Raw genomic sequence first — 16219 nt, 5'->3', positions numbered from 1 at the left:
ACGCAGCTCATCCAATAGAAAGTCACATGCTAGGATTAAACATTAACTTACAGACAAGCATTTCAATTTATCTGAACTTGGATGGAAAAAAAAAAAAAACAACCCAATGCCAAACCCAAAATACAAAACCCACCCAAAACAACAAACCCACTCCTTGAAAAAATTCTAAAGCCTAATTCAATTCAAACCAACTTTGTTTAAAGTTATATTATTTGCTAGGATTTGCAACAAAATTCTGATAGAACAATTATTTTTTTAATGTTTAAGTGTGTATCATCAAAAAAGGGAGGACACCATTTTACTTCTCTGAAACTCTTCAGTACTTGCTACTGAGCTATGCATTTAATTAACTGTGATCACCCAACAGAAGGAAGCTACACAAGAGCATAAGTAAATTATTTATTTTTAAGGGAGGAATGTGTATGGTCCAGTAAGTTTAAGATGCCAAAAGAAGATCTCCATCTTATCTCACCAAAAGTTCAATCTCAGGAGACTGAAATATTTGTAAGCATGTTCTAAATCACACAGGCACCAATGAGTATAGATCTTAATTGTAGAGATTAGCTGGCTAGAATTTTCCACTACCATTAATGATCTACGCTGAAGAATGCTGATTAGATGTTTTCTCTCCTAGCAAATAGAAGACTTCATGCATCACAGGTCTGGAAACATTTCAGGAAGGAGGTGAAAGGCTTTCAAAACCCCCACTAATCCCTCTCAAAGCGGATGCATTTAATATAAAGCTCTATTAGCAAATACTTGATGTAAGTATTGATACTTACACAATCTAAATCTACAGAGAGCAAGGTGGGAGGTGGGTATCAGGTACAAAAGTCATCCATTAATTGGTTTATAGCACTGTGAAGGAAGACTGATTTTGCAGAGATAACATGTAGCTAAAAAAAAAGGAAAAAAAAATTGTAATTAGTGTCCTACAATAAGAACACTTGTGGACAGAAGTTCCATATGGGCAGTTCTGCCATCCTTAGGACTATATATGGACTTCTTCCTAGCCTCAATAAACTGAACAAAGCCGAGTAACTTTAAAAGACCTTCACAGCTCAAGCGCCAAATCCTAATCCATAAGTAACTAAGTCACATGTATGAGTTGGTAAATTATTACCAAGAAATCCACATGCCCATTTCAGTTTCAAGCTTATTAATCAGTGGCTCTTTAGCTCACTGTTTTGTCTGATGATTAGGAGAGGCATTTCACCCACCAATTTCTATATGAAGGCTACAAATGGTAAAGAATTTACTGCATTTCTCCCTTACTAATCAGTTTGACAATCAAATAATCCCTCTGTTGACAATACTTTTTCTCTCCTATTCAAACCTTGCTAACTTTCAACCACTTGATCTAGTTATGTCTTAACAATTTAAAGAAATTTCAGCTGTGAGACATTTTATGTCCATTTCAGTATTTCTTTACTATTGCCAGGTCTCTTAATATTCTCTTCAATAAACTGAAGCACATTCAGCTCCTAGAGGCCACATTAAGCAGTTTCAGGATTCTTCTGACATTTTTCCTTTTCCTTTTTACTGTCTTTCTAGATACTTTTTATGCTCTTGTCATTAGAGCTAGACACAGAACTCAACTGTAGCCTCAACTGTAATTACTGAAACAAGACATTAACATCATACCCTTTACTGATGTCAGTTAATTCTCTGTGAGGGTACGATTTTTAAAATATGTGTATCTGCTCTTTCATGGCTTCATACTTAAGAATTTATTATTAACCCTACACTACTTTCAGGGAACAGATCAAATTTTGAAAAAATCTTCTCAAGGTATGACCTCACATGCTGTTGTCTTCACCCAGTTCACTTACCAATCTGCTTTCATTAACAGTGACTAATTCTTAGTATTCCAGGTTTATTAGAAATAGATTAACTTTCTCTGATAAAATATGCTTTAGTTAAAATAATTTAGAAAAACATAGACATTTTGAGGCAATAGTTCAATCTGAAATTGCATTAGTTTGATTACTTCAAATTACCAGTTCTAAGATTTCTTCCTATTATCCAGTCCAGCTGATACATGAGAAATGTCTCACATGTATTTACACAATTAATCCTTTAATCACAAACAAACCCACTGGAATTAACAGGAAAAGAAAACTGAACAGATTTAGGATCACAGTTTATGGCCTGTAACTTATGAATAGCTACTATACAAAAATTTATAAAATATTTGATTAAATAAGCAAGAGAAGTTTCACAAAAAGCCACAGAGAATTTCTATTATATTCTATCCTGGTTGCAAAACAAGATTTTATAGCCTTAAACAGAGTTTTCTGAACTGAAAGCATTTCCAGACCAAACAGCATCTAGTGAAACCATACATGCCTGACCAGACTACCACCCGAGAAATTCAGACTATTCCAATTCATTACATGAAAAACAAAACCTACCCAGTATATCTCTCTTAAGCACTACACAATTAACTTATCATTCAAATTTTAACTAAAACATATTTATATAACATGAGGAGCCTGATAAAAGGAACAATTTTAAATTTAATTATGCAATGCAATTACCTGCAATTCCAAATGTCAAAAAAGCCACAGCAATTATTTTCCCACAGTTTTGATCTATAGGATATCAACTACCATTCGTCATTACTTAACAACTTTAATACTGAATTAGATTTGAACATTAATGATGGCAATTTAATTTTACTTTCTGAAATACCATACATACTTTATCTTTATAAGCAAGTGTGCCAAAATAAATTCTTGTCTACCCTACTTTTCTTTCTCATTATCTAACACAAACATCTGAGCTTTAGTTTACCAAGTCTATCGTACTTCCCATTATTACTGGAATAATAAGAGAATTCTGGTCATTCAAATAAGATGACTATCTCATGAGAAAATAGTCCTTTAAACTGAATTACAGGTTAAAATAACCAACCAGTGATTACTTGAGAGCAAAGGATTTCACCTTCATATAATAAAAGACAATCAATTCTTCATGGGAGAAGACATGAAAGGAAACTGCCAGTGAAACATACTGTGGAACAAAATCGTCACAATGGAAGTGTCTGCTCAACAATCTACAATGCAAAACCATGGAAAGTTTCACATCAGTTTTGGAAACTGAAGATTCCTGTCTTCTTCCCTACCTGATACCAAGCTGAGCTAATGGAAATACTAAAACTTCTGATTTCCCATCATTTCTATTCTTCCATAAATTACTTACCCCTCAGATCTGCTAACAGGGCTGCTCAAAAGTGTTAACTAACCCATTTCAGTCAAAACAAGCCATGACCAGTAAAGGTGTAATAATTAAACAGGTTTTCCAATCTGTCTTATTTTGACAAAAAGGGGTTAGAGAAGAAGTCCCAAGGAAAGTTTATCCATATAATCTAAGCTGTGTAAAATACAGGTGAGAAGCAAAATACTACCTGTTCTGGGACAAGAGAAGCAAATACAAGTAGGAAAACTACTGGTGTTCCATGTTAAGCAAATAACATTGCCATCAACTAGCATAAGTGCACTTCCTCAGCTATCCCTTATAACTGCACTCTCTCCGCAGTTCTAAAGCACTGAAGTACTGTGAATGTTGAAATTACGTGCTTGCCACATAAACCAAAATTTTAATATGTATTTTCATCTGACACAGATAACTTTTCAGATTTCTTGCCATAATAAATTAATTGTGAAAATTTGCCTAAACTGTAATATTGTCTTGGGGGAAAGTATCTTATAAATATCTTGACAAAAAAATTTCAAACTTCAGTATTTTTCTTCATATGGAATATTCCACATAAAGTGAATGTGTATACACACTCATGTACAAACATGCCTGAAATGACTTGGCAGGAATTATTTCTTTTCCTACGATGGATGCCCAACCTATAATATGCCACTCTCAAATTCAGTTGTTTCACCTCAATATTATTTGCATTCCCTGCCTATAAAGCAGTATGAGGAAACCAGATGTAATTCAAAATTGACCTTTTGGGGGCTAATCACTTTGGACCCCAAAAGCAGGTCCTACACTCTATAGCACCCAGCTTGTTTTAAGAAGCAAATCTTAAAAGGAACAGTATGAAAGCACAAGCCTAAGTCCTTGCAATTAAACAAAGATTTTTTAATGAAACCCTAGATAAAGGTGAAACATTAGCAATTATTTTCAAGTATGCTTTGCCAACTGGTCTTCTGATCTATGAAGACAGATGTAGTGCTGAAGCTTAGGTTCTAATGAAAGTTTATACAAGCACTTGGTAGTAGCCTTGGCATTGCTATCTTAATGAAGTTTATGTATCAGCAGTTTTCAAAAACTGCGGACACATCAGTGTTAACTGTATTTATTACACAAAATGTTTAACATAACTGAAGGAGTTTGGGCTAGTAACTTTTATTCAAAAGCCTTCTACAGTGCTGCAGTTTAGTGCTTTTAACAAAAAAAAAAAAAAAAAACAAAAAAAAACAGAAAACCAAAAAACCAAACAAAGAAAACACCTTGCTATATGTATCAAGTTTAACTGTCAAATTTCTTCCAATACATTAGCCACAAAATCTATGAATTCTGCATAACAGCAAGACAATATAACTACACTTACACTGAACTGCAAAAGTCCAGACTATACTGTCACCTATGTTTTTATATGCACAGTATTACTGATACTTAGAAACTCAAGAAAAGCAAAAATGTAGCTCCAGTTCTCCAGTTACCAACCATGCCATTCCAGGCCTTAAGAGTTCAGACAAACTCCTGGGTAGTATTCACTTCAAGGGTAATCAGCTTAGGCTGGGAAGCTATCAGCCTACAGCGAGCAGACAGTACATAACCTGAAGATTAGATTCTATAAATGCATGAGAAATGCCATGTAATCCCAGTTCCACAGCCAGTGGAGCTGTCCTTCACAGTGCATGGCCAAGCAAGCTGGACACATGACATCTCAGGCTCTCTTAAGAGCATACTACCATGGGAAAAAAAAGAAGCAGCTATGTGAGCTGTAGTCAGTGACTCTAAAGCTTATGTAAACAGACCTCATCAACTAAATGAAAACAGAATCATCTGGGCTGACATGAGATTTCCATACCAAGACAAGCAGAATGGCATCGTGGAAGGAAGAGCAACTCATTGCTCTTTAGGCAGGAAAACCTGACTGCAGGCCATTATTAGCAGTACTATTCCAGACCTTCCTCAAATCTCTTTCCTGCCAAGCTATCAGAGCCTTTATGCAGTTCTGGGCCCAATTACAGGAACACTTGCCAGAAAACAATGGTCATGAAGTCATCATATACTGACAGCTACCACCTACACAGACACAGAAACAAGGCAGCTAATGGGAGGGAAACAAGACATCAGCCATTCTAGGTGTAAAACTGGTTAACAGGATGGAACTGGTTAACATAAAAAACAAGCAAACAAACAAACAAAAAAAAAGAGAGGTGAGATAAAGTGATCATGAAACAGCACTCTTTACTAAGAGGCATCCAATTTCAAAAGCCCCAAGTAGCATCTGAGGCATAAAGTCCTAAAGGAGAGAAAAGTCTTCTAAATAGCACTGCTTGCAAACTGATGGAAGTTATGCAAACTACGCTACTCATCCCTCTGCAAATTTAATTAAGCTTATTGTCAATTGTCTATTTAAAAAAATTAACTACCACTGTCAAACAGTTAACAGTTTTAAACCTGAAAAAAGGAGTTTTAAGAACATATTTATCTTCATTTTTGAATGCTGTATATAGTCATCACTTGTTTTACCTAAGACCACAACTGGCAGAAATCTGCTTCCTTCTTTTTCATTAAGACACAGAGAGCACTTACTAAGCAACAGTATATGATCTTTTCCCATGAAGCCGAATAGTTTTGTATTTGAGACATAAATTATGTCTCAAAAGTCTAGGGATTAAATTGTACTTTAAATGCAAATCATTTTTTATGATTTGAAGCTATTCAGTGAAATAATTTAGTCCATTTATTTGTAGATATATCAACTCTGATGTATAATTCATTGCTAAATAATTAGAAAGATCACCTGGTGGTGGCAGCCAATATTCTTAAAGGCATCTTTAAGAGTATGAACTTGTGAGAGAGAAGACTTGAGAGAGGAATTTTCTACACTAAACCAGCTGTTAAGCAACCACAGCTCTAGCCTCAATGACATATCACAAAGTTGAGGACTGCCAAATTTCAAGTTTAGCTCTGATTCTACTTCTGAAAGAAAAAAAGTATATATGAGAGTAGGGACATACAACACCTGTTGCTGCAACATTTAATATCACTAAGCATTCTTGCTTATTCACACAGCACTACCTATCACCTCTAAGAACACATCCAAATAATGAAAACAGTATCATCCATTTCCTCTTCCTTCTTCGTTTTAACACAGAAGTCAACTAACAAGGAGTTAGTTATGTTTTAAAACACAGAGTATGTTTTCAGGGCACTGCTCAAGTGTATTTCCAGGAAGGAGAAGAATTCTTACTCTCTCATTTTCAAAATTTTCTTTCACTTTCAGGTAGTGCATTTGTGTTGGCATTTCTGTTATTATAAACTTTACTGCAGCTCTGTACACATGTTCTACAATACTGCTCCTAAACTGACAGACCCTTCTTAATGAATGTAAATTCCAAGTAAGCCTGAATAATGTGGTAAGAACATTACAAAAAACCAAAGATGTTGTTGTTCATATATATATCTTTACCCTTATCTAGAATGGCAAGGAATAAATGCAATTAAAATGGACTGATCTTTCAGGAATAGCTGTGACGTATTTAAAGTTCTAGGCAATCCATAGCCATAAACAGCCTATGAAAGTTTAAATCAACTCACTATGAATACTGAAAAGTGATCCGTATGCATGCTTTAAAAACAGTGATGGATTGGTATAAATTAACAGCAGCCAAATTAGTGAAAATCAAATTTATCATCTCAGTGAGGCAAACCTCCAAAGACTTCTAAAGATTATTGCAGTTCTATAGACAATAGACTTGAGTTTTTATGTCCTTTTCTTTTGATATGATTTTATTCCAATCACTTGAAAAGTTGGAAAATTAAAAACAGAGAGTACCTGCACAAGCTTTAACTTAGTAAAAAAGAAAAGTTTCAAATAAAGAACTCCCTAGCTAAATCTCTAGGTTAATTAGTATTATTCATCCATACGCTTAAGGTTAATCACCAGATTACCTACAGAACTAACAAATTACCTACTTCCTTCTGGGACTAAAAGCTAACAAACTCTAATCAATCTGTAAAAGCCCAACAAAAATATGCTTCATCGCCACTTCAAGAATAATCACTGAATCGTAGATTAGTTAGGGCTGGAAAGGACCTTAAGACTGTCTAGTTCCACCCCCCCTGCCATAATGAAATTATTTCTTTAAAAATAAGGTGTTTTTTTAAAAAAATCTTACTGTAACATGAAAAAAAAAGGTATTACATGTTTTAACAAACAATCTTCTGAAATATTTCAAGGAAAATGAAATTAAGGCAGCTGTTCTAAGATCCATGTGTTCACTAACAATCAATCGCTTAAGTGGACATGTACTTATACAAATTAACAAGATTTTTCAGGCTTATTCTATAACTGCCAGACTTCGGTCTTGACTCACTTCAGCATGTAAGCTGACCACCTTCCATTGCTCCCATACCAGAGTCAGATGGAACTGTGTCTTTTTTTTGTATGGTCTTTTCCAAGTTCAACATTTTGTCCTTGAACAGTCATAGAAAACACACTGAGACTCCCTGCTGGTAACCCATATATCTGCAGTCTGAAGCAGTAAACTTAGAAGCAGCCTAATAGCCATAAATTAGAATTCACATAGTAGTCAAAACCTAATTTTAGGATTTATATTTTTAAAATTTCAAGCAAATCTGAATGCATGAATAAATCACAAGAAACAGACCAACCTTCAAAACAGTTATTTTACAGTAGCAATTCTAAAAGCCTTCATTTCAATTACTTTTTAGTTTAGGATATTACTACAGTCTTAATCACCCAGAATCAAAATAAACTCTCAAGCACACATAAAGACCATCCCCAAGTAATATGAATTATAGCAGGTTGACCTAAAAAAAAAAAAAAAAAAGAAAAGAAAAAAGTATTTTGACTACAATAAAAGCATTTCAGATATATTTAAAACGTGTTATTTTCCTTTGAGTCCTTAGGTCTGCTTGCAAAGTTTGCTTTTTAACTCCTTTATGCATCATGAAAGTCCAGCATCCACTCAGGAACACTTATCAAGTGACTGGAGAAGTCCCTAGTTAAGAGCTCATACTGCCTTGCTTCAATATTCCGTGTGATGTCCAAGAGAGACTACAGCCAGCAAAACTGGAAGTTGTTCAGTGTTCCTTCATGCATATTAAAGACAACACTAGTTTCATTCTCCTATATTCAAACGCTCAGGATTGACCCCACAAAGGGTCCCATGCTGGTGTTCCTTATTAGATGTCCTTACCCACACATGCCATTTGTGGCAGTCCCTTTTGCAATGTGAGGATTAAATCTCAGTATGTAGAATTAGAGATAGCACCACATTCCCCACTAAAAGTTCCAGAGTAGTCACCATAATTCAAGTAACTTAATCTTACATCCAGTACAGATTATAGAACAAAACTAAGAGAAATCTACTGCAAAACTTCCACAGCTCATCTTCAACATATACAAGAGTGGCAGTGTACTGTCATAGAATCTTAATATCATTTAGACCTTTAAGATCATTGAATCCAACTGTTAACTCAACATTGCCAAAATCCACCACTAAACCTTGTTCCCAAGTGCCAATGTACACATCTTTTAAATGCCTCCAGGGATGGTGACAACACCACTTCCCTAGTCAGCCTGTACCAATGCTTGATAAACCTTCTGGTGAAGGAATTCCTCCCAATATCCAGTCTAAACCTCTCATGGTGTAACTTGAGGCCATTTCCTCTTGACCTATCACTTGTCACTTTGGAGAAAAGTCACCACAAAAACCTTTCACATGAGTAGATGTTTTGATTTCACCTTTTCCTCTGAAGTGCAATACCGTAAAGCCTTTCATTTCTCCTCTCAAAGATACAGGTCTTCTTAATAAACTATGACAAAGAGGAATATGTTGAAGACTCGGAATGCCAAATCATACCCATATGTGATATTAAGAATGTCAAAATTGGGTATAGGCAGGTCTCCTGCCCTGTAGAAAGACTTGATTCTGGACTACAAGACTGGTTTGGTGTATATATATATATATATATATATATATATATATATATATATACACATATATATATATATATATATATATTTGATGAAACATTCTTATCTGAAATCTCAATGTACCAAAATCACATAAAGATATACTGGGCTTTGCCTCAACACCTTCCACAAGAGAGAAGACCTTACCAACAGTTAAACTATTTGCATGAAAAACCACACCAATTCTAGATCTAAAACCACTGCAAAAACAATGTATCTTGAGGACACTCCATACCTTACATTTTCAAAAGTAGTTTAGCATGAAATTCCATCTTAATTACTTTTAGTAATTAAGATCTGTATTCATCCTTTGTTCACAACAATAATAATAGTAACTGAGACTTGCTATGACGGCTTACTCCTTCCATTCCCCCTCACTATCCCCAGCTGTCATATAAGAGATGTTATAATGCCTACTGTACTTCCTATCTGCTTATGCTGCCTTCTAAATATTAATTTTTTCAACCTTTTTAAACCTGCCTCCACAATCTCCTGTAACAACAGATTCCAGAATAGTATTTTGACAGTATTCAAAATGAAGTATTTTCTATTATTAAGTTACTTCCAACAAAAGTTTCTTAGTATAAGAGGTTCTGATGAACAACAGTTCCAGAATTCAACTCATCCACCATCTTGAACATTTTTTCAAACTTTGATAACATCCTATCCCCATTTAGACCTCTCCTCTCTAGACAGAAGACTGCCAGTCACATAAAATTTTTGCTTCCAGATCTCTTGTTGTCTTGAGTACTTTCTCAAGATTTAAAAGGATGATATTTAAAGCAAGTTATTAGGGCACACTATTAAAACACCGAAGCCAAACAAGAGTCTAAAAAAACCGTGACAAAGATAGACCTCAATACTTACCCATCATTAGAACATGTTAAAAATTCTTCCTTTATCTTTGGATGCCAACACCCTGAATTGAGCATTGCTGTGTGACCCTAAGGAAATAAAAACAAAGAGGTATTAGATTTTGTAATATGTCCTACAAAATTTTCCAAATTTTATTCCAAATCTTTCCAGCGAAATCTCGTGAAAGCTGAGGTCCAGATCAGACCTTTCTGACCACAGTAATGGATGACTGACATCACAATGAATTAACAGACTATGTATACTAATCCACTGATTTATTTTGAATTATAAAAACCTTATACATATATAAATCAATGCCACACCATACTAGTCAAAGACCTTGTTGGAGAAAACTAAGAAAACAGAATTCAAGAGTCAAGACGACTCAGGCAAGTTCTTCATAAAAGACTAGAAGCCCCAAATTAAATAGTCACCCCTGTTTGTTTAGGATAGAAAAAAACAGAAGGCAAGGATTTTATCCCAAGTAAACAATTGCCATTGTGGTAACCACAAATATAAAACACCTTTGTCCAGTTGACTTTACTTCTTTGAAGTACAGGAACATCCTCATTGACTACACTTAAAAAGAAATTTGGAAACTACTCCTGGAAATGCTGGAATCACTTCAGTTTGCTTTTACCATAAATATGAAGAGGAATACTGAAAAGTTAATGGAGCGATATAACAAATACTTTAGCATTTTGACTGTTGGAACACAATATGCTGGAATTCTAGACGTTTACAAGAGTCTGTAAAGACAACTGAATTATTTTTTAGTAAACAAGAACTGAAGCAGATGTTACTATTTGATCGTTTTATATACGTATCACTAGCCAAAAGAAATAATCTGACAAGAACAGCATTTAGGCTGGTTACTTGGCAATATACTTTACAAGAAAAAAAAAATAAAATCAACTTTATCATCAGTTTGAGCAGTAGATTTTATAATTTCTTTTTAGGCTTAAGCTATTTTAAAACTGACCTGAATTTAAATCATTTATGTAAACAGAATATTTGCCTTATATAGTTTGTGAAAATACGAAGGCAAAGTAGTCAAAACCCAATCAACTGTTTTTAAGATACTTCAAAACTATGAATCAGCCCATCTCCATTTGTATTTTTAGCTACTATTAAAGTTGCACACATTGCTACTTATTACCCTTACATTTGTGGCATGTAAGTAAGAATAATAACATTGCCTTGAAAGAAGTAAATCATATCAGAGTGTAGAAGAAAGCAAGAGCCTTGACCAGATCAACAGTTTCTAATTTTTTCTTTTTCACTGGCTGGACAAGTGTATGGGGGAAGCTGAAAAATTTTATGAGATATACTTTTAAATAGATGAATTTGTTCTAGCTTCAGAGAAACATTAGTTGGAAGAGACCTTTAGAGTTTACCTAGGTCAATGTCCTGCTCAAAGCCAGATTTATAACCAACAACATATCAAGTCAGCGATGGGTCTTCAGAATCTCCATGGATGAAGGCCCACAACTTCTAGCATGTAACAACAGGGGGACTACTGCATCCCAGAGACAGGGCTTTGCATTATTCTTCTTACTAAACTTCATGAGGTTTCTCATTAAGAGAAAAAAATACACCACTTAGTCAGTCTTCTGGCATTCAAGTAATTTCTGACTTTACCTTTGTGTTTGTCATATCCACAATGTACTGGTCCCCTTTTATGCATTCCATTACTGGGAAGCCATCTCTGTCAAGAACTTTTGCCTGAGAGTTACCAGAGACAACGAGAATGACATCTCCTGTGCTGCTATACTGTAAAGATCTGATTTGATGACTAAAACGAAAAGAAAAAAAATAAAAAAGTTAGCTCCTATAAGCCTAGACTAGAAAACTTACTCAAAAACTTAGTGATTGCATAAATAGACCCATATACATTCCTATATCAAAAAGGTGGTAACCCTCCCCATTAATTAATGGATTGAAGCTTTTTATTCCTCATGTGTGTGTGTGTGTGTGTGCACATGTAACATTTCCTTCTTCAACCACAAAGTACATCAAACTGTAAACATAATTTTAAAAGTTGGCATCTGAAATGTCATTGCTGGCAAACAATTTAAAGAATGCTCTTATAACACCACAGAAAAAATAGCATGTGTCAGATTCAGCTCTTCAGGGCTAACATTCTTTTTCATCTCCTCAAAAGCAACATGTGGATTCGCATTAATCCATAAATTACAATAAAAGAATGTTGTAGTCCTCCATAAAACTCCACTGTACATTTTTCACTTGCCTGAAAAGTTCTCTTACATACGTCTTTTACTGATTGAGAAAACCAGGAAAGACATCATGGAATGCAAGGCAACAAAAATTATTAACTGAAAGTGGGAGGATGGCTGATAACTGAGTTCATTTATCCCTCTGATCCCCTACCCAGCTATATCCCATTAAAAGGATAGCAAAGAATGCAAGCACGTATATCCACTCCACACCTGCCAGAACTCATATCCTGGTACATTGACTGAACATGCACAATAACATTACTTCATATTAACTCTGCAACTCTGCAACTAAATTCATGCCAAATTAAAGACAGTGATGCATTTGCCAGCTTGATTTAGATTCCCATAGCATCCAAACTGTCCTCAGTTTCTTCTGGTGAAGAACACAATCATGCACATTCAAATCCTAGTAATTTTAAGAAAACTATTTTTAACACAATTTCACGTAAGTAAAACAAACATTCAGATGATCAACAAAACCAAATATGCAACTTTTAAGGTAATAATTAAAGTTTTGTCTTATATGGTAGTAACTTCATCACTGACTCGGCAGTAGGTATTATCTGTTAAATCTGACCTTAAACTGTGATTTAGTACACAAAACCACTCTAATACATATTTCAAAAGTTTTGCATTAATCAATAATGTAAAGTAAGCATAAGTTTCTTGTTCAAGAATGTCTGGCAAAACTGACTACATTATGATTCAAAAGCCAAAAACTGCATCAAGCACCCTGTATTACTAATTCAAACTGGCAGCCAAACTGTCCCAAGTATTATAAACTCTGAGTTTTCGTAGAAAGGAGACACTCAAATCTGGAAATTTCTAAAAGTTTGAAGCTTTTCACAAACAAGACAAGAGCTATATCTGCAGTTTTATGTTTACAAGAAAATAAAGGTAAAAGAAAGTATTCAAATAATACATTTTAAAACCCCCAAACAGTACAAGACTTGGAATATAAGTGAAATCACCAGTCAATTTTATATTTATGTTTTTATACTTTTTTATACTTCAACATACGCAAACCACAAGAATGTATATTTCACCAAAACCATCCCTACATAAATACTTATGAGATACTTAGAAAACACTTAAATGGACAATGTCAGGGATAACAAGCACGTGAAACTCGTATTTTACCACTAGTTTCTAAAAAACTCGTTATTTTACCACTAGTTTCTAAAAAATTCAAATCTATTTGAAAGCTGTTTCCCTTGCACTGGAGCATTAATATATACTGTACTTGTGGGTTTTACCCTATGTCTTATACCATTATTATCGAGTACTACTAAATGTTAGTGCACTCTTCTACTCGGTATGGAAATACTTCAGTTAAAATAATCTCCTACTGTGGCAGTAAAAGTCTATCAGCTCTTTCTTACTGCTCAGTTATGACAAAGAGGAAAATACCATTTGCACTGCACTAAATAATCATGTAAATGAGACTCATGGCAGAGAAGTATGAATGTGACTTCATATTTGGAGAATCTTATTTATTTTAAAGCAGCATGTTTACTAACAGTTTAAAAGTAAATGTACCGATCATCAGTTTGCTATAACAAGGTAAGTCTGTCACAGATACTATAATCACATAACAAAACATAGTGCACTATTTTCCTGATTCTTCAGTTTAGAACCTTTCTATTTTGCTCATATTCAGGCTAAAAGTCCCAACTTTTTCTCCTCTTTCATTACCCAGATTCTTGCCACATTTGTAATTAGTCATACACATGCCAACCTTCCAAACTGACCAAAATTCAGCTGTAGCTTTTCTTTTTTAAACATAGACATTCTAAGGACTTACTCCACATAATAAACTTTGGCTCCTTTTTAAGAGTACAAATGTATCCTGCATAGTGCACATTAGACATTAGAAAGCACCCTGCTAAAAAAACCTGCTATTAATTCATGTATTAATGATTCTACCTGAAAGTTTGCTGTGCATGAGAAATGCACTAATTTTGAAGGAGTTCTGCATTCCAGGTGTCTGAAATAAGTAAATATATAGCTTTTTACACAAAAAAAAGACAACAGACTCACTTTTCATAATGCACACTACATAACCATTTATCAGCACAACACAAAGGACCACTACTTCCACAAAGAGGATTTAATGAACACTAGATCCGCCTCCACACCCCCCCCCCCCCCAAATACTGGCAGCAACCACATAACCTCTCCACAAAGGGGTTAACTGTTTTAACTACTTCATTAATTTCATATAAGCACAGTAATATGGAAAGTGAATTCTAGTAATTTCTATTACAACTATGAAACTCAACCTGTCTCTCTGAGAGGTTCATCATCTGTTTGCTGATACACTATTCACAATTTCATCAACAAATTCACCTGTAGCTTTCTAAAAGGGGAAACTATGCAAGTTGTTGGAAAAAACACGAAAAGACATGAGCACACAAATTCTTAGGCTCACATGTCATTTACCGCAAAACAGGATAAAAAAGCTTCTTAAACAAGCTAGTTTACAAGGCTTTTGTGCTTTCTACTAAGAGCTTAACATTGGCACAGTCTTAGGTGAAAAAGGCTGTCTTCATACCTACCATTCACATGGCTGGAGTGATCGAAAAGCTTGCAGAGAAGCATCCATTCCAGCAAAATCCCAAAATTTAACATCGTAGTCATATCCACCAGTTATCAAACGGGCACCTGAAGGATCCAACCCCAAAGCAGAAACCTATAAAGAAATTAAGCTCATTCAGCTTTTTATTTTTCTTTCCTACAAGTCCTTAGGCGTCACGACACCACAAACTACTTCTAAAATAAATAAAAAAAAAAAAAAAAAACCAAAACAAACAATTCAGTGTGCTGGTATCTTCCAGTATGTTGGATATATTTCATCAGTAGTGAATTTTCACTACCTTGTATAATGTCTGAGTATTCTGGAAAGGGTGGGGAAAATGGCAATAAACCACTCAAGAGAGCTGAAAAAAATTAGTTTCTAATCATCTAATTGCAGAATTTGGATATGTTTTATTTCCATAAAGAAAACTGTACCCTAAACTTTTCTCAAAATGTACAAATATTACCAGTAAGAGACTGAAATGGCATTTAAACATCACCAGTTCAAGATTATGTGCTAGTCTATTCAAGGCAACTCATGTGCATACATACGTTGCTCGGTTAAATTTCTCTTCTGAAAATTAGCAAAGGAAAAGTACCAACTTGGATTTAAATTAAAAATTACGAATTTATTTTACCTAAAAAAGCTCAGAAAAATTTACAGAACACCATTTGCTTCATATACAAAGCCTGATGCTGAAAACTACTGAGAACTTTAAGGAAAGAATGCTTAATGCTCACCACTCTCATTTATTACCCTTAAATCAAAGGTTGGTTAAAATTAAATTTTTTAGTGAAAATCCTATTTTAATCCTCTATTTGACGAACTTTATTACTGTACAAATCACCATATGGAGAAGTAACATTAACAGAAAGCATCTCATTGATTCAGTATCTTTTCCTTTCAACTTTTTTTTTTACTTTCCCAATTCAAACGTTTAAATATACTGCTTTGTGATATCCCTAAGAATGAATTACATGCCACACAGCGCTTATAGCAGTGTGACATATTCGTTTTTCAAATAAAATTAATGCAACTTGTTACATGTTTCAAAAAGAAAAAGAAAAGATAAACAAATGCCCTTTTTACCATTTAGTACCTTTTTTTAAAATCCCATTCATTTAATATGACTTCTAACATGCAGAAAATGGGCTTCTTCAGATTAATCATGCATTCAATCCCACAATACAAGTATAACAAGGACCAGCTGTGATGCGAGACATAAGAAAGCAGATTCTTCAGAATACCTCTGATTGTGTATTCTTTTTCATACTCACCTATGTAACAAAAGACCAACCAAACAAAAAAACCTACAGAAATTTATATATCCCTGAAGTTTCATTGGGAACA

The 16219-nt window shown here is 34.4% G+C and overlaps 1 protein-coding gene across 1 annotated transcript in view; it reads right to left on the bottom strand.

Annotated features, from left to right (window-relative positions):
* WDR70 (WD repeat domain 70) overlaps positions 1 to 16219 on the bottom strand; it is a 101742-nt gene that overhangs the window by 60645 nt on the left and 24878 nt on the right. The window contains exons 7-9 of the mRNA XM_062615426.1: positions 14850 to 14983; positions 11693 to 11846; positions 10064 to 10140 (exon numbers count right to left, since the gene is read on the bottom strand). Coding sequence (XP_062471410.1) covers positions 10064 to 10140; positions 11693 to 11846; positions 14850 to 14983 — 365 coding nt within the window. The remainder of the gene's footprint in view (positions 1 to 10063; positions 10141 to 11692; positions 11847 to 14849; positions 14984 to 16219) is intronic.

The sequence above is a fragment of the Pezoporus occidentalis genome, unplaced genomic scaffold (assembly GCF_034315485.1).
Source record: "Pezoporus occidentalis ecotype Australia unplaced genomic scaffold, CSIRO_AGI_Poc_V1 ctg181, whole genome shotgun sequence".
In the NCBI taxonomy this organism is placed as follows: domain Eukaryota; kingdom Metazoa; phylum Chordata; class Aves; order Psittaciformes; family Psittacidae; genus Pezoporus; species Pezoporus occidentalis.
This window is presented reverse-complemented; position numbering and strand designations above follow the sequence as displayed.